Genomic DNA, 24,166 nt, shown 5'->3' on the forward strand with positions numbered 1-24,166 from the left:
GTTGTTCAAACAATCTTATCCATCTTAACTAACATTCTTTCTTTATGAGTGCTCAAGATATTGCTTGAGTGTCAGCAGAACTGGAGTTCATATTAAGGAATACAGTCTCCTGATATAAGTAGACTAACATATATTGACTTCACTACAGTGGTTTTTTCAGCCTTTTAATGCACCATGTTATATTAAGAATTTTGTATTTTAAAGGCATTGGGGCTTTTACTCAGTAGAATATATTTCTCAATACCTATCTTTGTTAGTCTATATGAGATAACTGCAGTATATTCAACAGTAACAACTATCAGAACGCAGTGTCTCATCAGGCCCAGATCCAATTAGGCACGTTATTACTTGGTATTTAGTTAGTACTTATCTGCATGTCCCTAGAAAATACTTTTTTGAAAAGTGAAATAGCTTTTCACGTTGATGCTTGTATGTAGAAGTCTTTGTATAAAGAAATGGCTGCTTGGGATGGCAAACTTTTCACCAGCGTTAATAGTAGTAATAGATGGATTTTTAGATCTGAAACTTTTCTTGTCACAATGTTCCTACCCGCTCAACTTCCCATATCATTTCCTTGTTATTCAGATCTACTTGGCTCCTTTTAGAAAATGCTCGATTTTCTTCTTCATATTGTAACAATATATATATAAATAAGAATAGGTACTTTCCTGTATTTAAGTTACATTGTCAGGGTGTTTCACTGGTATGTTACTGAGATGCAAAATTCTTTTTGTTCCAGGGCATGGATCCAATAACTCGTCAAGTAGGACAGCACATTGAAATGGAACCAGAATGGGAAGCAGCATTTACACTGCAGATGAAGTTAACCCTTGTTATTTCAATGATGCAGGACTGGTGTGCTTTGGATGTAAGTTTCTTCTGAGTTAGTTTTTCCTTTTTGACATGTGAGGAAAAGATGAAACTTAATGTATATTAACAATGGAATAAAATACATAACTGCACCACCAGCAAAAGTCTTCATAAGCCAGTATGATTTTTCGTCTGCCTTTGCAGTGTTTCTGCAAAGGGCTTACACTGAAAAAGAGCTTTGTCAAACATCCTGGCATTGTGATTCTCTAAACATGATTAGATTATAATAACTGGAGAAAGTAGGAAGTAGAGGACCAGGCCCTGGAGCTACCTGTGCTACCTGGTGGTAAATTTTGTTTCTATACCAGAAATGCGTCAAATTTTGACATGCAGAACTTCACTACTGTAAAATATTGCCATAGAACAGATTATTCTAGGAAGTCTGGACATTCACACTGCCCTTAATCTGTCGATTTTCATCAGCTTGTAGGTTTTATTGATGCAACGTGATCATTGCTCCGAAGGTTCTATGGTTCCAGTTAAAGAAATGTACTAGTGTGTCTCTTTTTAATGAGATGTACCTAGAGAAGTTTTAGTATCTGGGTCCCTCTTAAAGATTCAGCTTTTGTTGGAGTCCTTGTCATAATCTTGTAGGACTACTAATAAAGGTAAAATTCAAAATACTATATCAAAACTATCAGATATTGTGTGTACAATAGCTGTATTATTTTTGTCGCGCTGTTTTCTTCATAATCTGCATAAACCACAATCTTTCTTGTAGGAAAAAGTATTAATTGAAGCTTACAAGAAATGCCTGGCTGTACTGATGCAGTGTCACAGTGGCTTTACTGATGGCGAGCAACCTATTGTTCTCAATATGTGTGGACACTCAGTTGAGACCATCCGATACTGTGTTTCTCAGGAAAAAGTTAGCATTCATCTCCCCGTTTCCCGTTTACTTGCAGGTATGAACTGGCTTAGTGTTTCATTTAAAATATCTCACAGAACCAAAACATTGTGTAAGTGTACTTTAAACCTATGTAGACATAAGGAGCTGCACGCCAGTTATGCACAGCCTGAACAGTGTTACTTGGGCCATTTTCTAGCTGCTGGATAGCCTTGAGGCAAAGTGTTCCTAAGCCTTGGAGAAGCTGTTGTGGTTTCAGGCCTGGGGGAAGTGCTCCTGGCTCTGTAATTCCCAGTGGGGGCTGCTGCAGGCAGTTACTGTTGCTTTTGTGTCCTTTGCCTGATTCAGAAAGACTCAGAACAGAAACTGTAGTTAACAGATTCCTTTGAAATATGGTTAGCCGTAAGACTAAATAGGCTAATTGACATTCTGGTTATAGAGCAGATCTGTCAAACATCTGCTGATAATAAAGCCATGTGTCACTAGAAAATCAGGCACATATTAAAAAAAAATCTTTTCTCTTGTGTTGTGGCTAACTTGTTCAACGGTTGTGTTTAAAAAGATAGAATTTTTGTTCCAATGGAATCAGTCATCTCACAGTAAAATGAGTTCTCAGGTAATTAAATTGGGGGAAAAAAATGTCCTATTGAATTTATGCAAAATATTGCATGCTATGTAATGTGTCTCTCTGTTTTATGTGTTCATACAGGCTTGCATGTTTTGCTGAGTAAAACAGAAGTGGCGTATAAATTTCCTGAGCTACTCCCCCTGGTATGTAATTAAATGTAAATTATTGATTCAGTATATCAAATTAATAGTTATAATATGATGAAAGTGAAATTGACTGCATAATGTTATTCTTAATATTTACTCTATCTTTCTACTGCAAGTTCTATTTAGAGAAGTAATCTTATGCAGCGGGTATACCTCTTAAAGGATGAACAGGTATTCGTGGCTAGGCCTTAAGCAATCAGTGTTGCTGTCTTAAATTATTTAAGACTCAAATAGAAGATTTTTATTTTGTTTCATATGTTACCTTTTTCACAGGGGAAAGTGGTTTTTAATATCTGCTGTCATGACCTACATCTTTCTCCTTAGGCTTTGGAGTTCCAAGTTTTGTTCCCCAGTTATTTCTTCCTTCCTGCGTGTTCCTGTACATGTAGGAGCATGTGCCCTTCCTGTAAGGGGCAAGGTGGAGGTGTTAAAAAGAGCAAAATATATAGAAAGAATAGAACAAAATTTACAGACAAAATTTGTTTTGAAAGAATAAATTTTTGAATAAAAGAAAAAAAATAAATTTTTGAATAAAAGAAAAAAAGAATAAATTTTTGAATAAAAGAAAAATATCAATCGCTAAATTGAAACATGAAAAGTGCTTAGGAATAAACTTAAGTCCACACGGAGTACTTGTGTGGAGCCAAGTTAAACATCAGATTTGTTAAGAGTGATTGGCTGGATTGTTAAGTGGGCTTCTCAAACCTTTGTAATATGTGTTTTGGACCTGCTGCTTTTTTTATGTTCCTGAAATGACTTAATGACTAAAATTTTCTCCCTTCTCTGCTATTTTTACCCCATTTCCTTTAACTTTTCTCTATGAAAATACTATGTCTCTTTATTTAACGCAGAGTGAACTTAGCCCACCTATGTTGATAGAACATCCTCTACGATGCCTAGTCCTCTGTGCTCAAGTGCATGCAGGGATGTGGAGAAGAAATGGATTCTCTCTTGTTAATCAGGTAAGTACTTAATAGCTCTATAGTTACTCTTTTCCAGTGTCTTTATAAATGATTTTGGACCTCAAGAACTTCTCTTTTTGTATCTTAAAAAAAAAAAAAAAAAAAGTATGTTTATTTCCAAATCCACTTGTGGAAGGGCAATGGGAGCGAGACATTTGTATTACTTGAATACTTAAGCTTCTGAACTGATCTTTGGTTTCTTAGTCAGAAGTTGCTTTTTTTTTCCACTTCTTGGTACTCCTGCACTGTTCAGTGAGCTTAGCCCTCTGCTCATAAAGACTTTTGTAACTGCAGTGCAGTTCATGTTCTCCACCTTGTTTACAGCACGCTGTCCAGCAACAGTGGCAAAAGTGCTGAGCTGGAATGATATTTATTTAGTAGTATGTTCATCATCTTGGAAAAATATGCCTCAAATATATAAATATGCACCTCTGAGGTAAGATGGTAGCACTATTTCTAAGGTAATTAAAATCCTGAAATCACATGTTAAGGAAATATTAGGATTATAGTAGAAACAATGTTTCTTGGCTTTTCTCTGTGTGTGTGTGTGTGTGTATATATATATAGAGAGAGATAATGCTTCTGGAGACTAGCTTTTCCGAACTCCTTTTTTTTTTCTCCTGCATTTGTGAAAATGAGCTCCTGAGGGTTTTGATCACAACAGCTCTAGGTAGGGTTGTTGTGATCAATCTGGGTAGATTCTGCAGGGTTGGTGCCACCCACCAGGCTGATGGTGGTAAGTCTGCATCTTCTTCATGCAGTTCCTGTGTACTTGGAGGCTGGAGTCAGTTTGTGTGAACAGCTTTAATCTGTCACTCTTGTCGTTTCACCTAAAGAATATGTTCTTATAAGGTGATATTTCATGGTTGTTTTTAAAGCAAAGGTGATAATGTATATCACTATATCATGCATATTACTGTAAGCACATACCAACTCTGAAAGTTCAACATAACTGCTAATGGAGCAATAAATACTTTGTGTTAACTTGCTTTAATTTTTGGGAATCTTAAATTTAAGAGAATGCCTTAAGGTACTTAGAATACCTTTAGGCACTTAGACATGCCCAAGCTAAAGCACAATGGTTATTGTGTAGTTATTGGAGCCTTATTCTTTCCATTAACTATAGTAGTCTCATGTTCAGCAAGATACTGTAGCCTCTTTTCCCAGAAGATACTTCCCCAGAATGGGTGCGTGTGTGTGGGTTTGCATTAGGAGGAAAAGAGGGCAGGCTCTGCTCTCCAATTGATGTGATATTGGTGGGAAATGGTGCCCTTCCACCCGCTCAAGGAATGTAGAGCGTATTGGAGACTGTGCTTAGTCCTACCTAGAAACTTGGCAGCGTTTTTCCTAATTGATATTGTAACATTATCCTGAAACTGGCAATTCCAGGAAGATTCACTCTTGCCTGAAGAGCTCTTGGTGGAAGAGCATTTTGTGCAGCAAAGAAAGAACACTTGCAGGGTCTTTTACTCCTGTGAATTTCAAACACTTGAGTACAATACAAGTATGTTACATGCTACAAATATACAAACATAATTCTTACAGATTTTTAATATAACATTTTAGTCACTAATACTATAGGGCAAGAGTTTTTTTCCAGAAAGAAAACAAGTTTAGAAAAAATATTATATTTGTTAAATATTATTCTTTTTTTTTTTTTCAGATCTATTACTATCACAATGTGAAGTGCAGAAGGGAGATGTTTGACAAGGACATAGTCATGCTTCAGGTAAACATGTATACTAACCAGTCTGTCTTTGTATTGAGCATTTTCAAGGTTTGTGTGCATGTGTGTAGAGCTATATCAAAACCCTTTAATGGCAAGGATAAAAATCAAATTTTTTGTGGATAAACTTCTATTCTTTGTTATTTGTTTTTTTGACATTTTATGGAAAGTGTAAAACTGTTTGTGTAATGGCTGTCTAATACTACATCTTTTAAAAATGTGATGTTTGAACTAATGGATGATGTTGTACTGACAGGTATTTGAGTCTTCAATATTGGGTTCAGTCCTTGTGTTACCTCCTTCTCCCATTTCTCATTTTCTGCCAAAACTGACCTTCAAGATGCTGGATAGAAGGCAGAAGCTCATACAACACTCCGCCAGTTTTGCTATATTGTAAAATTTCATCTGAAAGCCAAAATTAGGAGTGCACTTAATTGTGACCCCAGGAGGTCTGATACTTTACATGTAAATTGAAATGGTAAACTGAAATTAGTGGCTGAAAATCTGCAGATGACCAAGACAGAAAAATCTTTTTGCAAGAGGACCTCCAAATCTTACCTAGGCTTAGTTCTCCCCAGCACAATGTGGGTGTTTTGGTTTCAAACATAATTCACTAAGGTTTAATCTGTCCTTGATCTGTGATGTTCACCATCACGTGGATATAAGCAATTTTGTGAGAAATTCTTCTCTCAAGATAGTCCTGTTGTCAATAGGAAAAAATGTTTGCTAAAATATTACCCGTTGAGTAGCAACATAGCTCAATTAGCCAGTTATTAATAATTCATTTTTCAGAAATGAAAGTGAATGTGTGACATGTTTTTAAGATCAATATTATTCTTTCCAGGAAAGTTTGGAAAGTCTTACTACTGTTTTGAGAATTGGAACTTAAAATCTATGAGTTTTTTTGGTTTTGTTTTTAATCAATACATGATATACATTAAGTGCTAAATACGTATTTAATATGCCCTTAAGAAGTTGGGAGAGCAGGAAGAGTAGCAGAAGAAAACGAAAACTTTTTGTGAATTTTTTGGGGATATAAAGAATAACCCTGAGTATTTTACACTTACAAGGGCATCAAACTGATAAACCCAAGGACTGTGTTTACTCGAACAATATGTTGTCACTTTCATTATTGAAGCCTTATGAGGGTAAGCTTAAGCAGTTAAATATATAGGGCTAGGACAGAGGGATATCCGAAGAACAATAAATATCATAAGGAATATACTGCAAATGAAATAAATTTTAATAACACAGTGTATTGTAACACCGTTTATAATAACCACTCTCTTCTTTCCTGTTATAACAGACGGGTGTATCTATGATGGACCCAAATCATTTCCTGATGATAATGTTGAGTCGATTTGAACTTTATCAGATATTTAGTACTCCAGACTATGGCAAAAGATTTAGCACGGAAAATACTAACAAGGTATTATTTACATTGCCATAATGGAAAACTTATTGCCTTATTTTTGAAAATGTGTTATAATCTGTTGTATCAACTTTGTATAATTTCTTGACAAAAATACAGAAGTAACTGTACCTTCTTTTAGTTTGACAAGTTTTAAATTTGCGTAAATATGTTTAGATAGACGCAAGAAAGATGTAGAATTTTAGCATTATTCAAGAATTTTAAGGCAATTGTGATTGCATTTCATCAAAATTTAGATTTTGAATTGAAAGTGCGGAAAAAGTGTAATATTTTCAAAACACAGAAATACTGTTTTCAGCTTATGGAATAATATTTCTTTTTACTCTTACATGAACAAATGTTTATTATGTTTTTTGTTTATTTTAAATCAGGATATTGTTCAACAAAATAACACTCTTATAGAAGAAATGCTATACCTCATTATAATGATTGTTGGTAAGTTTAGAGTCAAATTCTCCTTTCCTAATTTGTTTAATGGTGTAAATAAGCATATTCCATATCCACTGCAGGCCAAGCTAATTTCCCAGGTGGAAGGAGTTGCAGAATTTAGTTCAATTTTAATTCCTTTAAGGCACAAGTATCAGTCCTGCAAAGTCATTCTGCTTGTGGAGAGAAAGATGCCTTAAAACTAGGGCCTTGAAACTAATTTAGATTAATTCAGTGATATTTGTGAACACTGGTGGGTGAACAAGTGGGATTTCCCTCAAAATAATTTGTTTTCTGGTCTTAAGTGGTAAAAGAATAACAAAAAAATATTTTAGAAATCTTTAAAGAGCTGCTTTTACATTTTGTTCTCAGGAGAGCGCTTCAGTCCAGGAATAGGGCAGGTGAATGCAACAGATGAAATCAAGAGGGAGATCATCCATCAGCTGAGCATCAGGCCCATGGCTCACAGTGAATTGGTGAAGGCGTTACCGGAAGATGTAAGTAACTTCGAAAAAATGTAACCTCAACTTCATTATATTGCTGAAAACTTCTGTCTTAAGACATTTTGATGCACTTAAATGAGGAATGGGAGCAGTACGATTATAAGGAAAGTAACATTAGTGCAGGTATAGATTAATACTTGTCAGGAAGAGGTAAGGATAGAAGGAGAACACATCTGAAAGAGACAGGAGCTGAGACATGAGAGCTTCTTTCCTCTCTTAAATAGTGTTTCTTACCAAGCCTCCCAGCCAGCAGTCTCTGTATTCTGATAATAAGCCCTGAGTAAAAAGATAGAATTTTGTTGCCAAAGCTGTTTAAAGATATCAACTTTGTTATTTTGCAGCCTAAAGGTAATTGAAAATACTGGGCATGATATAATAACTTGCAGACAAGATGCTTCATAATGTATCATGAATGCTTTGTTCATATGAAATTTATGTGAAGCTGTCTGTAGTCCCTTTTGTAAGTTCTCTTTATATGCTATCCTTGTGAAGGATAGAAAAGATGACTTAAAGTCATTGCTTAAATGTTAAACTCTTTACATGATTCAAAGAGAAAGTAGAGAATCAAAAGTCAAAACTTAGACTACCTTTTACAAAAATGTATTTTAGGGTTGGATGAAGGAAAACGTTCTATGCTAGAATTTTAAATTAATCTCATTGTCAGTCTTAAATGGATTTTCCTTGGACTATTAACTGCTATGAACAGGTGTTGCTAGAAAAGAACATGACTTAAAATTGTCAATTTGTTACATATTGGAGCTGATTTCTCCCACCACCTCTTGTTTGCTGGCCTTGCCATTGTTCTGTGACTTTTTAGCATTTTCCTGTATTTATTTTAGTATAGGAAACAGAAGCATTGACTAATACATACCCCATATATATCGAGTAAACTAAGATTTTGTTTTCCGTTATCTTTCTGTTTCTAAGTTTGCCAGTAAAAAAATAAACAGCACAATTACAAATATATATGAGAACAAGGTATTTTTCATATTAACATATCTTGCCTCCCCTTTTTATTCCATGTAGGAAAACAGAGAGACGGGAATGGAAAGTGTGATTGAGGAAGTTGCCTGCTTTAAGTAAGTTTTGCTTTATTCTAGTATTTCAGGTTTAAAAGTTGAATACCTGTATTAGTGAGAAGACCAGAAGGGGGCTGGGTCACTTTTTTCCCCATATCTTTGCTTGTGTACGTCACTCCAAATACTATTTATAGCTTAGCTGATTTCTAGCTTGTCTCTTGAGCAACATTTCTTGGCTGTTCTAGTTTAACACTTTAGCATAAAAGTATTTATAGCACTGAACATAATGACTTTTATATATCTTTGTTTTTTCTTTGCAGAAAACCTGGACTAACAGGCAGAGGGTTGTATGAACTAAAGCCAGAATGTACCAGGAACTTCAATCTGTATTTCTATCACTTTTCAAGAGCAGAGCAATCAAAGGCAAGTAATAGTTTAACTTTCTCCTTTTTATTTTCCTTGTGTTTTCTGTTTTTAAAACTATTTTGTGAAGGAATATTAAGGATCAGCATTTCTTCTTTTTTTTTAAAGAGAAGGCAAACGTTGGAAAATATTGACAAAATTTTGCTGAGCTTTGCAGTGATTTCTGTACTGCTGCACCTCAAACAACTACTGAAGTCAGTGAAGCTTTGGGAACTTGTCTAGTTTTTCTAGACCCAGTTTTTTAACTGTCTGTATTTTCCATGTGTGGAAATTATTGTTTTAGCTCAGATTTGGCTTCTGATTATATATTCAGGCTGACTTGAGATAAAAGGTCTTTTCTGAAAATAAACAATATGAGGTATTTGCAGGTAGAATGTAAGACAAACTGAAAAGGCATGTAAGCTTGCTTGCATTATTGAAGGCTAGAGAAAAGGGAGAAACTGAAACAGTACAATAAAATAAATATGTTTTTATTAGTCTTATATTTGTACCAGTATTGAGTAAAATTGGCAAAATTCTTCTATTTCAGGCAGAGGAAGCACAAAGAAAGCTGAGAAAACAGAACAGAGAAGATACAGGTACAGCCTCTTTAAGGGAGGAGAGCAGAAGCAAACGGCTGTGGAACTGCCTATTACTCTGACACTTTTAGAGTAACATCATGTTCTTGGGCTAGCTAGAAACTGGGGAGGACACAGTAGTTTCTCATCTATCTTCCTTGTCATAGACAGGAATTTAGGCTGTCCTGGCACCAGCTTTGAGTTGCTTATTCCTTCAACTTTTATGTTAAGAGCAAGCAATGCTGAATGTTGCAGGATGCTTATTCATAATGCAAATAATAGAGATGTTCAAATGTAAAAAAACACAAATTTCCTTTGTCCTTTTCAGCACTTCCTCCTCCTGCTCTGCCTCCCTTCTGCCCACTTTTTGCAAGCCTGGTTAATATCCTGCAGTCTGATGTCATGTTGTGCATTATGGGGACCATACTGCAGTGGGCAGTAGAGCACAATGGCTACGCCTGGTCGGAATCCATGCTGCAAAGGGTACGTTTCTGTGTTTTATGTTTATGCTAAAGAAGGCATGTGTATTTCAGCATTTTAACATCTATGTATAGATTTTTAGTATTATTTATTTTTCAGCATAAGGTTTTTATTATTACTGTACTTATTGTATATTTGGTATATTTACACATATAACAATCAAATGCAGGCTGGGGAGACCTCTCTGCTTCCAGTGCAATTTATTTTTGAAAGTATATGCAGGACAGAAGTAAATTTCTAACTTCTGCATATACGATGGGAGAATTTTGCTCTGATTGGGTGAAATTGTGGCATGCATTTGAGCTAAAGCCTGCCCAGCCATTTGGGTGCCTCTCTATTGCTTCCAAACTGAGGATTTGAGAAGGACCTGGCATTTGCTCAGAGACAGAGCTTCATGTTGACTGGTGCCATGGACTTTTCCTGCACAAGCCCCTGAGCTTGGGTGCACTGTGCACAAGTTGACAGGAGGCACCTAGGAGAGGTGGCCTACATCTACTGAGACTGTTAGCCAGATGGGAAAAACTCACTGTGGCATTAACAAAAACAAACCAGGAAATAAACACAACCCTGTAAGAGCAGAATTCAATTTTACTTTTTTTTTTTTTCCCCCTTTGAATACCCTAACTTTCTTAGTGTTTCATTCCAATTCTGCTGAGGGACTTTCTACTGCTTATGACTTCCTACACTGCTAACTCCAGGTATTCAGTAAGGATTTTTACCTAGAGTGTCCTGGCAGGGTGTGTGTTTGGTGTTGTGTTTTTTTTAGAGCCAACAACCCAATTTAAGTATCATCGTGCTTCTGTCCAGAGCTGCAGTAATAGTTTGCAAATTACTAGGGATAGCTGAAAGCACAGAGTTCACAGTGAGCGAACAAGGACAACAGCAAGGAAAGACACATGAGCAGTAAAATGCTTTAGTCTAGTGAAATTCCAAGTTTTTTAAACATATGCTGTAACAAATTTAGCTATGGAAGTACCTTATGTTCTTGTTATGTTAATTTTGCTGTATAACTTCTTTGTATATTTATGAATTGCTCAAGCTATACGTAAAGCTTATATGTATGCTTTAAGAAAAAGACTAAAACTGATAATTTTTACTTAGGTTTTGCACTTGCTTGGAATGGCACTGCAAGAAGAAAAACAACATCTAGAGAATCTCAGTGAGGAGAATGTCGTAACATTTACCTTCACACAGAAAATATCAAGTATGCTTGTCTTTCCAAATGTATAGCACTTTTAAAGCAAGTGAAAATACCAGTGTATTGTATTCTCTTCTGAGACAGAAATTACTAAAAGCTTGTTTACCCATCAAAAAAAATAGTGTTAGCTTAGTATGCAAAAGACAGAATTATCAAATTCTACAGAAAGAAAAACACTGTGTATATATATACTTTACATACATCTGTAGATTCTCTGCTAGTAGCAGACTGTATAGTTTTTTTACAGGGAAAACAAATCAGAAAATAGAATAATTTCCAAAAAAAAATCTTGATTTCTTGTGAAGAAATATCTCAACAAGGATTGCTCCTGTCTTGAAATACATGGGGAAACATTGCAATTGCAAAAACCATAGTTCAATGGTTTATACTTCAATGTAGTTTTGAGAACATGAACGTTGATGAGACTTTTTTGAAAATAAGTGGGAAATAAAATATTTGAAATTGTAAATGGAGACTGCCAGGAGGTATGTGGTCTTCAAAAAAAAAAAAAAAAAAAAAAAAAAAAACCCCAAGACTTTTAAGACCATTCCCTCTATTTTTTCAATATTGAGAGGGTACTTAGGGAAAATATTTGAGAGGAATGGGAGATCTATGCTTGTGTGTATTTGTTGAAGAGATTTCTCTCCTGTTAAATTTATAGAAGTTTCTTTTTTTAATTTTGATGAGTGACCAGATTGCCAAGTGTAATTGTAATTTTTTTGTTTCCTTTTTTTTTTCCCCTCAGAACCAGGAGATGCACCTAACAATTCCCCTAGTATACTGGCTATGCTAGAAACACTGCAAAATGCACCTCATCTGGAAGTGCACAAGGACATGATCAGATGGATATTGAAGGTGAATCCGTTTTATCTAATTGATGAACATCTTGGAAAGAAGATTTCTGAAACTAACTGCACTGTGGTGTTGGCATTTCCCATGTTGATTTGTTGTCCCTGCTTGTTCTCTCTTCTGACATCCACCACTCTCCATTATCTGGTTGATACGATAGTAATTACAGTTTTTATATATTCATATATGAAACTAATTAAGGACTTCTCTGTTTTTTGTTTCTTTTTACAGACTTTCAATGCTATTAAGAAGCTAAGAGAAAGCTCCTCTACAAGTCCTGTGGCAGAAACAGAAGGAAATATTATGGAGGAGGTAAAAAATTCTAACAGTTAGTTCATCTGAAGCTGATGTGGAGTGTGACCAGCAGTGTATTATGTTTCTAATTGCTGTTGTAAATCAAAGACCAGAAATCCTTCTGGCTTAGACCAACAGTCTTTTTTTTGGAAGGAACTAATGGTAGCGTCCTTGATCTCTCCACTTTTCCCTCCCTCCCTGCTTTGCTCTACTTGATGTGGTCTCCAAAACTCTGGCAAGTCTCCTTCTTACTATCATAGCACTTAAAGATTCTGCTCGTCCCATCATTTCAGACTATATGGGAAGCTGTACAGACCCCATTTCTTTTACATTGCAGGTCATTCCAGATAAACTGTCAGTTTGTGTAGCTTGACATGACATTCTGTTATGCTACCCAAAGACCTTAGAGTACCTTAAGAGTAGAACCAGTGTGGATGGAGGGAGAGCAGCCCTAGGGACCTGTTATCTGCTTTCCTTTTTCATATTATGCATGCTCCACAGTAAGAGAAATAAAGCATGAAGTGGGGAGAGGAAGGAATGGACTACTAGATCTATAGTTCTGCGTGGGGTTTATCAAAAGCTAAAGCAAAGAGGATAGAGAAACTTGGTTGTTTGGGGTCTTTGTCTTTTTGAGACTCCAGTTGCTAAGTGTTTATGTTACCTACTGCTGTACATAACGTTGATTCATTTAACAAGACTTTAAATGATCAATGCAATTTCAGAGTTCACGGGATAAAGACAAAGCTGAGAGAAAGAGGAAAGCTGAGATCGCCCGGTTGCGCAGGGAGAAGATCATGGCCCAGATGTCTGAGATGCAGCGGCACTTCATTAATGAAAATAAGGAACTCTTTCAGCAGACTTTGGAGGAACTAGACACTTCAGCTTCTGGTGTACATGATAATAGGTAAGGGAAAATTAAAATGAGACTTTGCTAGATTTTACATCATGCTGTCTTATTGTTACTGTTCAAATCAAGTAGTTGTTTCTTATACTTGATAGAGGGCTATTCAAAAACTTGAGACTAAAAAGGATCTGTAAGTGGAGCTGCTGCTTTCCATTTACTGTCAAGATTGAAGGATAAGTGCTGATTTCTCCCTTCTCCTGTCTTTATAGTGCTCAGTATAAACAGATAAATAACTTTTTTACTATAAAACTATCCAGTCAAATTCTTAATTTGATAAGAGAAAATGATTTTTTAATGAAGAGATAACATTTTCAAACATGCTAAATATAAAATAATTGATGCATTCTTGTCATCTTTTCATGATAAATAAAAATTAGAATAAAATATAATTGTTAAAATATAATTTAAGAGATAAGGATATCAAATATGGCCACTATTGGAAGTTTTTTCTTTAAAAAAAATACGATTTTGTAACTGTTTTGGTGGACATAGATGTAGTTATATACTTAAAAAATTATTTTGTCCAAGTGTTTAACATAAAGCTACAAATATGTATTAATGACACTTAAGACATAGCTTGTTTGTTTGCTTTAATATTGTGCTAACTAGTCTTTGAATATTTCAGCCCTGTAACTTCAGATGCAAAACTAACAGCTTTGGGACCAGAGCAAACCAGAGTGGCTGAGCACAGGCAGGTTGTCATGTGTATATTGTGTCAAGAAGAACAAGAAGTTAAAGTGGACAGCAGGGCTATGGTCTTGGCAGCATTTATTCAAAGGTCAACTGTGTTATCTAAAAACAGAAGCAAAACTATTCCAGACCCAGGTAAGTGGTATTCACACTAAAACATAGAAAATATTGCGTCAGATCATTTTGCACTCTGATATTGAAGATTACAAATGAGACTAAGAACTTTAATGGTGGAGAGCAATAAAAATTGCAGGTAAGTATTGGGGACTAGTGCCAGGACTTGGCATCTTCAAATATCTTATTTGAAATTTAAATATAGTTCATATGATCAATACAAAACAGTATAGTGTTTTTACGCAGCTTAACTGATAAAGTTGTTATGCATTAGCAATATCATTTATTTTTTATCAAGTGGATAATACTACTTCAGAGCATTAAAGTTTTTAATAATCTATGTGAAGGTAGTAGCTTTTATCTGCAGTTAAGTTTTTTGGTAAATAAATGCTTATTTCAAAGTGTTGGTTTTTGTTTTGTTTTTTGTTAATACAGAAAAATATGACCCGCTATTCATGCACCCAGATCTCTCATGTGGAACACACACGGGAAGCTGTGGACATATTATGCATGCCCATTGTTGGCAAAGGTAAAAAGCTGTATTAAGGCTCTCAGTCCGAACAGCATGTCGGCCATCAGCACCATCAGTGTACCTGATAACACTAATTTTAATGGCAGAATTAATACCTAGTAAATCTTAAAAGGATTGTCATGAAGCAATGAAAGTAGCTTTCTGGGTTGAAAGAAAACTAAAGCAAACTATAATAAAGTCTTACAAACTTAAAATGTTTTACTGTGTCCCATCCCAATGAGAAGTGTCTGAAGCAATTTTCATTCCCTTTGGATATTGATCCCTGTGCATAGTCTATACTGTGTGTTTGAGCACTGGAGCTCACGTTTGTGTTTTAGCAGTTCTATAACAGGCATGTTTCGGCTGCTGCTTGGGCTCTCCGCTGAACTGCACTCTTCACTTCTCCTTTGGCTTGAATTAGAAACATCTGCCATCTACCTCAGCCTTACCTTTGGCACTAAGTCACTTTTAATCCCTTGATTTTAGATTATTTTGAAGTCTTTCAGTTTTTACTGTGTATCTATGTTGAGGGAGGTTTTTTTTTAAGGTGTTGTGTGCTATGTGGTGTTTGGCAAATACAGTCTGCCAAAGCCAGAGGCTTGAATAATTAGTAAGACCTTTGCTTTCCTCTTAGGATGCCTGGCATGAAGGCTAATGTGTGTGTTACGCTTCCCAAGGGCATGCAGACAAATTCTTCGTTTCCCAGGCTGGGAAGGAGTGCAAAGTCAGGCTTCTGATTTGCTCTCTCCAGTAATATAAGAACACAAGGCAGTTAGGAGCACTCGGAGCAGCCCAGGCAGAAGACCAGAAGTTTGGTGGCCATAAGTGAGCAGTGACCCTGGGCAGGTCTCAGTTGCAAGCTCTGCTTTTTCGGACCCTCTGGCGAGGCCTGCTCTAAACCATCCCGGAGCAGGGTTTCTGAGACACATTTAGCTAAGTAGTGAATTAGCAAATTCAATTCCTTTGCATACCGTATTCAGAAGATCAAGCAGTAGTTGTTCCAGTTCTTGCTTAGTTATGGTCTGCAATGGAATATGCACAGGGATTTAAAAAACAAATGAACAAAAGCTCAGGACACTGTCCTTAGTTTTATACAAAACTGAAATTTTAAGGGTTTTTTAAAGTCTTTTAACATTCTCTCTTCCTTACCCAATTTACTTTCCTACATTAAGGTTGCCAAATCACAGACTTAAACATGATTCTAGCAATCCAATGAACTTTTATCACTGGTACATTTGGGCGGATAGAAATAGAGGGTAGCCAGCAATTAGTAATACTGCTCGCTCAGAAGGTCTTTTTTCCTACAGACAATTTCCTTAAGTAGGTCTTTCAAAAAAAACAATGCAGTGCCTTTAGGAATATCCGTCAATTTGCTTTTAAAATGATGTTTTAGTGACGTGTCATTAATATCCTTTTTTCTTAAAGGTATTTTGATGCAGTTCAAGCAAAAGAGCAACGAAGACAACAAAGATTACGAGTGCACACAAGTTATGATGTAGAAAATGGTGAATTTCTTTGCCCACTTTGTGAATGTTTAAGCAACACTGTTATTCCTCTGCTTCCTCCGCCAAGAGTTTTATTCAACAGGTCTGTTTGCCTTAAATCACCAATAAGCATAAAAAATAGGCTAAAGTATAAGATATCCTATTGTATATTTGTGGTTTTGACTGTAAGAATAATCCTCAAAATGAAACTCCACATGCACATACCAGAGATCAGGTGCCACGTTAAAGATTTACTAATGTCAGCACAAATTCCATTGCACTTACGCTGTGTCACAAGGATTAAATTTTCTCTGTTGAATGTTCATATTTCATCATAACTGCATATCAGCCAATAAAAATCTTTGCCGCTATATATTTTATAGTGAAAATAAGGGAATTAACTTGTAATTAACTTGTAGGTCAAGAGGGAACAAATAAATTGCAGTTTAAAAAACTTAAAAAAAAAAAGTTATGTTAAAAATCTCTAGTTCTACAAGCTTTTAGCCTCTGCTAATTAGGAGAACAATGAAAATTAGTGTGGGATGCTTTACTAGTTTAAGAGCAGAATAAACAAGTTCTGTCATGCAGTAGAGGCATTTGATTGGGGATATGGCCCTTTAAACCAGGGCAATATTGTGTCTATCAACAGATAAACAGATTTTCATGGGAGAAGTTTTGAAAGTTGTAGGCCAGTGTGGATCTTGCAGCAGATTAGTAACCACTTCACTCTGCTTATGGTATGTGATGGTTGTAACTGCATTTTACTTTTAGAGCAGGAAACGAGGCTTAGTGTCGCTGAAGGTAGCTTGGCCGCCTTCTCTTGTACTTACGTACTTTTCTTCTCCTACCCACAGTCATCTGCCTGTATTTAGACAAGAGGTGTTACTAAATCAAGGAGATTTGATTTTTATAATTCCTGTATCATAGCTGATCTTAAATAACGGATATATTCCATTTATGTCTTTGGACAGGTTAGATTTTTCAGGTCAGCCAAACCTAGCTCACTGGATCAAAACAGTATGCCAGCAAATAAAAGCACTATATTTACTTAGAGATGAAGACTGTGCAAGTAAGTCGAAAGAACTGTGTGTATCTGTCTGTGAAAATGTTAAAACGTTCCTGAAACAGACCCAGTATTATTTTTCTGCTACAGTGGAGTTCAGAGATGGTGGCAAAAGTGGTGAGAAAACTTGGAATTTCAGTTTCTAGTGTTCTGAGCCTACAACTTTTTATAGTATAAAAATTACATACAGATGAATAATCAGTGTACATTACTCTTGTTTATATAGGTAACTCTGGTAGTTCAGAAAAAATGGATGAGCTGCAATTACCTGAAGGATTTAGACCTGACTTCCAACCGAAGTATGTTTTTGTATCTTAATAAATCAGGAAAATTTATCATCAAATAACATTTAATTGTTACTTTTGTACTATAATATTTAAATATTATGGCAATATGGCATATGGAATTATGGCAAAAATATGTTTTTAAACTTAGTTAGAAAAACTGTTCATAGCTGTTCTATGGTTCATAGATGTGCCAAGAGAACCCTTTCGTTATGTTGTTTTTTATTAATAATTATTATTATTGAACTTCACTGTCATATTAAGAATTTCCCCCTCATAACTACATTAAAGATTCACAGTTACAGCTCAGCACTAAAAGTGTATTTAAAAACACTGTGAAGTGAGAGTATATTAATATTTAATTTCAGTTCTGCAGTGTTCCTGTTTGTCTTAAAGAAAAAATAATGAAATTCAATTGCATGGAATTGGCAGACATCCACCAGCTGCACACAAAACCTCAGGACACCTGTTCCAGTTGATGACAAAATTTGGTTTCAGCTGCATGCAGTTCTCTCAGTCTTAACCAAATCTTTATGGGCTGGATATTCTTGATGCTAATAAAGGGAACCAATTTCAACCCAGTAAAGAATAATTGTGAGAGTATCTGGCACAGAAAAAGCGAGTATTGAATAGTAGATTCAAGGGACAATACTGAAATTATCACTTAAAATTTACAAATCGGGATATTCAGGTATGGGGAACATGCTCATCTGCAGAAGTACTAATCTGACAGAGTAATAATGTATTAGTAACTTTTTTTTCTTTGCTTCAGAAATCCTTATTCTGAGAGCATTAAAGAAATGTTGACCACTTTTGGTACAGCAACATATAAAGTGGGTTTGAAGGTTCATCCAAATGAAGAAGATCCGCGTGTACCTATAATGTGCTGGGGAAGCTGTGCTTATACAATTCAGACAATAGGTAAAATTGTGTTAATTTAGCTCCTTTATGTTTGTCTTATGACTCTGGGTAAATTAACAGCACTGAAATGTTGTCTTTTTCTTCTTTTTTTTTTCCAGAACGAATTTTAGCAGATGAAGACAAACCATTATTTGGCCATTTACCTTGCCGACAGGTGAGGATCAGGTAGCAATTCCTTTCTGAGTCAGTGGGCAGGAAGGAATTGTACATCTCTTAAAACTTCAGACAGCCTGCATTAAATTTATTTGGCAGTTCACCTTGGATACTTAGCCAACTGGTATCTGATTTGAATTAATCTTTTTAAAAATCAAATACATGTGTAGTTTATTAAGGTCAAAGTTCCTCAGGGTAACAGTCGAAAAAAGACTAAGAGGAATTTAGATATTTGCACAAACAGAAGTATCTTGTCACATATTACAGCTGCTCTCTGCTCCCCTAAACTTAAAACAAAGGGGCATGAACGTAAGGGAAAGACCTTTTCATGTTGAAGGATGTATTTAACCGTGACAGTGTCTCTGTTGCTTTCTCTTTGAAGGATGACTGCCTTACGTCACTGACGAGATTTGCGGCGGCTCACTGGACGGTTTCATCTCTTTCTGCAGTACAGGGTCACTTTTGTACTCTTTTAGCATGTAAGTTCTCTACCTTATTCCTTTTTTTCTGAATATATGGATACAGAAATGTAATTATGGAAAGTTATTACAGTCCTGATAACCAAAAGATCACACAGATTTATGGAGGATATAGAGCCTTTAACTAAAAGACAAAGAGCTGGTACCTCAGTAGCTGTTATACATACTTTATTGCAGCATGGAAAAACAGCATTTCATTTAGTCTGCAGTTTCAAGGTAAATTTCAGGAAAAATGCAGGTGTTTTGCTGTGATGTACTCATCTTTACCAGCATTTGTATCCCTGCTTTTGTAGGACAAGTACATAGGTTGGAAGAGAGGGAAAGTAGTCTTTCACAGAAGAAAATAATATCTTAGAACTTTAAAAGGGAGGAAATTGTTTAAAATAGTATTAGAAGAAAATGGAGTCTTTATAGAGGTATATAACCTCTACAAAGGTTTGTAGGTTTGTATCCCTCAAAGGTATGAGCTATGGTGGTACAAGACTGATGATGTAACTACCAAAGCAGTGTTTTTCAACTTGGCACTTAATGTGTTTACCTACGTTGTAAAACTATTCTCATAGCTTGAAATCAAAAACTTCGTTGTAAATGAAATTTTACTGTTTGCAAAAAGGTACTTGATTGTTCTTGGACACTTTAAATATGCGCTAACCTTTTCAAGATTTTTTATTTGTATTTTGAATATGAATGCGACAGAGATGGTAACGCCAATACTTAACTCCGTCTTAAGATAAGCAAAACAGCAAAGAACCTGATAGCAATGCATTTTTGAGTCCATGTACAGGAGGCAAATTCAGGGAGTAATGAGAATAGCAGAAGTTTCCTTTGAACAGCTGCATAGCAAAAAAAAAAAAAAAAAAAATCAGTTTAGCCACCCAAGATTGGTGCTTTTTTGTGGATCAGATTTGGGAGAACAAGACCATTTTCTCTGTTTCTTTTTTTTTCCTTCTGCAAACATAAGCAATAACAGACAGTATTGGAGTAAAAAACATTGCTTGCTTTGCTGTAAGTTAATGGGTTTTGCTTCATTTCAGTACCGCTCAGGAAGGACAAAGGTCTTCTCAAGTCATGTTGAACAACACTTGAATTCATGTATTTCTAGCTAAAAATTTCACATAACCATAGTACTCAGAGATGTCTCATTTTGTAACTGAAATATATTAAAATATTTTCATGTATAAATATTTAATTGATTTTTCTCTCTTTAAAATACTCAGCACTGGTGCCTAATGAAAAAAATGGAAATCTTCCATGCATACTTGACATTGATATGTTTCACTTGCTGGTAAGTTTTCCATGACATATATTAATGTTTTGATCCTATATGCACACTTTAACAACCATTTAATAGAAACTTTCTGTTTAACTCTGTTAGAAATAACTGTCATTCTATCACAGGCTATTTTCAGAAGTAGCCCTACCAGTATCTTGCTTAAAAGGATATAGTTGCAGCACTAACGGAAAATGGGGAGATTTGAAAAGGAATACACTTGCTTCTTTGCTTTCTTTTACAGGTAAACTTGGTGCTCTCTTTCCCTGCCATACATTGTCAGGATTTTTCAGGTGTTAGTCTGGGCACTGGAGATCTTCACTTGTTTCATCTTGTCACTATGGCACACATAATACAAATTTTACTTACCTCATCAACAGGTAACGTTCAGCTTTATTGAAATGATTACTCAACCTTTATTTGGAAAACACTAACGTGCTATTAGAGAATATATGCAGTTTACACTGGCAAAATAATATTCTCCTTCACCAGAAACTGCTGATAAACGATATTCATGAAGGTTCACTCTGTTATTTTTTGCACGGGAAGGCTTTTTGTGGCATAGCTAGTCCAAAATCCTAAGTTTCTAGCTACTATAGAGATACCTGCAAGCCAAAGCTTAGTTTGTGCTTTGCATGATGAATAGTTTGTAATTAACGAGAAGAATTGATGCATCTTCTGTCGAGAGGAACTGGATAAACCGTAGTGTGTCAAGAGCGAAGACCCAACCAAGCAAACCAGTGCCTCGCTGGAGCTGCCATCTATATGTGGAGCAGAATCACTTGTTCCAGTATGCTGTACCATAGCCTGAGCTTTCCAGTTAAATATCTCCATTTTGGCCTTTTTCTCAAAGCTGGAAAAATTTATTCTTGATGTACAAACTGTAGTAGTAACTTATTACTCCTTTATTCTTCAGAGGAGAATGGCATGGATCAAGAAAACACTAGCAGTGAAGAAGAAGTAGCTGTGCTTACGCTGTATAAATTTCTTTGCCAGTGTACAGGAAGGTAAGTTGATAATGTTCAGATAATATTTTATAATATTTTTCCCTTCTGGACTCAACACTAACCACAGACAGGAATACGTATACTGAAGATGTCAAAGCATGGATTTTAACACTGCATTTTAACACTTAACTAGTGCATGCTGTTCCCTACACACTGCTTTTAGAGCGCCTTCCTAGTGACTGATGCTGTAACTTGTTCTGAGCCCAGCATTATGCTCTGGAACAGTGTTTTTTCAGTCGGTTGCAAATGTGCATCAATCTGAAATTGGTAGCATCTTGAGTTCAGAGCACTTTTTAGGATGTAAAATGTTTGTGTAAAGCTTTTCTTTATTGTTAGTTTGTGTGGTTATAAATCTCTTAATTCAGTCGTGTTCTTAGTGTTGATGTAAATACTACATAATGCTTGTTTTAACTAAGTTTATTATGAAATATGCTCGGAGCTTGATTACTTATAGTGCTCAAAGGGAAACCAGTAGGTAAAATCAATTTCTTTTTTCATTGTCCTTTCTTAAGTGCCTTGAAAGAAATTTCCTCGGGCTGGCACCTGTGGAAGAATCTAAAAGCTGGAATCATGCCTTTCTTGAGATGTTCTGCTTTGTTTTTTCATTACTTAAATGGAGTCCCAGCACCCTCGGAAATGGAAGGTACTGCCTGCTTATTTGTACTAACTCAGCGTTTCAAAAGACACGAGGATTAATTGACAAAATGAATTGCATATAAACTCAGGAAGCTGAATTGAATAAAGCTTGAATTGGTAGCACTCCAGAACTGTGTCTGCATTTAAAAGGCAAAACAAAAGAAAAAGTTTTCACAAGGAAAGTACAGACCAAACACAGGTTGTTATTGTCCCAGACTACTTAAAACAAAAATTGACATTGATATAATCTGTATTTCATTTCTCAAATTTTCTACTGATTACTGTTTTGAAATGAGACTTACTTTTGCTTGCATGAATTTTCTTTGAAATCTCCAGATACCTAAATGCTACATTATACTATAAATAGTCAGTGTTAGTGACTTTTTTCTTTACTGTGCTCCACATATGGTTTATACAGGGCTTGCATATAAATCTGGAGGCTTTAATCATAATTAAAATCACATAAGTAGTTTTGCATGCTTCAGTCTTCCCATTTAAAAACTAATTATGACACTTTGCTGAGCTGACTTGAAAATAGACCTTTCTTTCCCTTGTTGTACGCTCAGTTAGTAGGAGAGGGAGATGTCTCCTCCCTGAGAGGTGTCCTCACTGTGGCTGCAAGGCCAATGTGTCCCAGGGGTCTTGGTTTTTTGCACTCCCCTGCCCCACAGCTGCCCTCTGCGCTCATCTCTAGGGCTTTGGGGAGAGGGTGGCAAGAAGGGATCCCTGTTGACCACTGGATATTGTATAAGCATAAGATAAACAAGAATTATACGTTTCTTTATTTACAGTAAGTGGAACAAACCAATTTGAACACTTATGTAGCTATCTCTCCTTGCCAAACAACCTCACTTGCCTTTTTCAAGAAAATAGTGACATTATGAACACCTTAATAGAAAGGTAAGCCAAGTTTTCATGTTTTGTTCAAATACAGCTAGTTCTGTGTTACACTGTAATACAAGTCTTTTCCCAGGAATGCATATCTGGAAGTGAATGATAAAATTTGAAAAGTGTGTGGGAGTGGGGAAAAGAGAATGTTTTGAAATAACGTGTTTTAAGTAATGAATAGATATTCCTAAGTTTTTTTTTTTTTTTTTTTTTTACATTTCTCTATTGGGAAAGTATTATCTGTTGAAGCTAAAACTCCATTTTTCTTACAGTTGGTGTAGTAACAATGAAGTAAAAAGATACCTGGAAGGCAAGAGACATGCTATCAGGTAAACATGGAGAAATTCTGAATAGGGAAGAGGGAGAAGCTTTTTAATGCTGCAGTTTTCAGTTACAAATACAGTTTTTATTTACAAATTGTAAGTTAAACATGGTAATTTCATTATGAAACGTTTCTAAAAGCACGTGTATGACATTATTCTGAAGTTCTACCTGTGCTCATTCTCCAAAATTTGTAACAAATGCAACATAACGTAAGACAAGATTGATGCACACTAGTTGAACATATACTCCTTTTGTAGTATTTATTAACATATGTGCCAGTACTTTACTGTGGGTAGCAGAAAAGAGGAAATTTTAAAAAGCTTCCTCCACCCTTCATACCCTGCCAGTTAACTAGGACTTGAAGAGATTAACTGTACCTTATCAGCAACAATTCTCTGCCTTTAAAATCTTCTGCTGGTTGGCTTATATGATTCAGAGAGCTAGTATATATTTGTAAAAATTTCTTTATGGTTTTGTTTCTGAATTTACACTGATCCGAATATTCCTAGTATGTTCACTGAAAAAAAAACCCCAAAATCTAGAAACTGATTTATTTGCTAATAAAGATTAGCAAATGATTATTATAAAAGTATTCTAATTCACAGTTAATATATGAATGTTTAGGGTGCAATGTACCACAATAGCTTTATATCTATTTTGTTTCAGCTGAGGAGTCATATATTGACATTGGATAAAAATGATGAAAGATATCAAAGCTTAAATTTAAAGTGTTAATTATTCACAGATGCTGTTTAGATGACACTTAGGAAATCCTGAATGAGTTTGAAATCAGTGTGTGTTATTTGTTGAACTTTGAGTGGTTAATTTGTTCTCATTTTAGCTATGCAAGAGAATCCAACAAATTAATAGACCTTCCAGATGACTACAGCTGTCTCATTAATCAAGCATCTAATTTCTCGTAAGTTGTATGCAATTATAATGAAAACCCTTAAAGCCTTTTGTTGTTTCTGATGAACTGGAAAATCCCCTAGCCTGAAACCCTCACAAAGACTGTTTGTAGCCTGGTGGAGTTCATGGCACATGTTGATTGTCACATTTTCTAGAAAAAAATGTGTAT

General features: G+C 35.5%; 1 protein-coding gene across 2 annotated transcripts in view; it reads left to right on the forward strand.

Annotated features, from left to right (window-relative positions):
• UBR2 (ubiquitin protein ligase E3 component n-recognin 2) overlaps positions 1-24,166 on the forward strand; it is a 46,595-nt gene that overhangs the window by 18,775 nt on the left and 3,654 nt on the right. For both annotated transcript variants that reach the window (XM_026046296.1, XM_026046297.1), the window contains exons 14-44: positions 740-868; positions 1,592-1,775; positions 2,427-2,488; positions 3,343-3,453; positions 5,117-5,182; positions 6,486-6,608; positions 6,983-7,046; positions 7,410-7,534; positions 8,567-8,619; positions 8,880-8,986; positions 9,516-9,560; positions 9,868-10,022; positions 11,121-11,223; positions 11,963-12,072; positions 12,298-12,378; positions 13,083-13,264; positions 13,890-14,089; positions 14,504-14,597; positions 16,005-16,166; positions 17,035-17,132; positions 17,353-17,425; positions 18,183-18,331; positions 18,430-18,485; positions 18,867-18,963; positions 20,181-20,248; positions 20,478-20,613; positions 21,150-21,240; positions 21,753-21,883; positions 22,668-22,776; positions 23,037-23,093; positions 23,930-24,007. In XM_026046296.1, the coding sequence (XP_025902081.1) occupies positions 740-868; positions 1,592-1,775; positions 2,427-2,488; positions 3,343-3,453; positions 5,117-5,182; positions 6,486-6,608; positions 6,983-7,046; positions 7,410-7,534; positions 8,567-8,619; positions 8,880-8,986; positions 9,516-9,560; positions 9,868-10,022; positions 11,121-11,223; positions 11,963-12,072; positions 12,298-12,378; positions 13,083-13,264; positions 13,890-14,089; positions 14,504-14,597; positions 16,005-16,166; positions 17,035-17,132; positions 17,353-17,425; positions 18,183-18,331; positions 18,430-18,485; positions 18,867-18,963; positions 20,181-20,248; positions 20,478-20,613; positions 21,150-21,240; positions 21,753-21,883; positions 22,668-22,776; positions 23,037-23,093; positions 23,930-24,007 (3,299 nt within the window). The remainder of the gene's footprint in view (positions 1-739; positions 869-1,591; positions 1,776-2,426; positions 2,489-3,342; positions 3,454-5,116; positions 5,183-6,485; positions 6,609-6,982; positions 7,047-7,409; positions 7,535-8,566; positions 8,620-8,879; positions 8,987-9,515; positions 9,561-9,867; positions 10,023-11,120; positions 11,224-11,962; positions 12,073-12,297; positions 12,379-13,082; positions 13,265-13,889; positions 14,090-14,503; positions 14,598-16,004; positions 16,167-17,034; positions 17,133-17,352; positions 17,426-18,182; positions 18,332-18,429; positions 18,486-18,866; positions 18,964-20,180; positions 20,249-20,477; positions 20,614-21,149; positions 21,241-21,752; positions 21,884-22,667; positions 22,777-23,036; positions 23,094-23,929; positions 24,008-24,166) is intronic.

The sequence above is a fragment of the Nothoprocta perdicaria genome, unplaced genomic scaffold (assembly GCF_003342845.1).
Source record: "Nothoprocta perdicaria isolate Ctin4 unplaced genomic scaffold, notPer1 scaffold_43, whole genome shotgun sequence".
NCBI classification, from domain to species: Eukaryota; Metazoa; Chordata; class Aves; order Tinamiformes; family Tinamidae; genus Nothoprocta; species Nothoprocta perdicaria.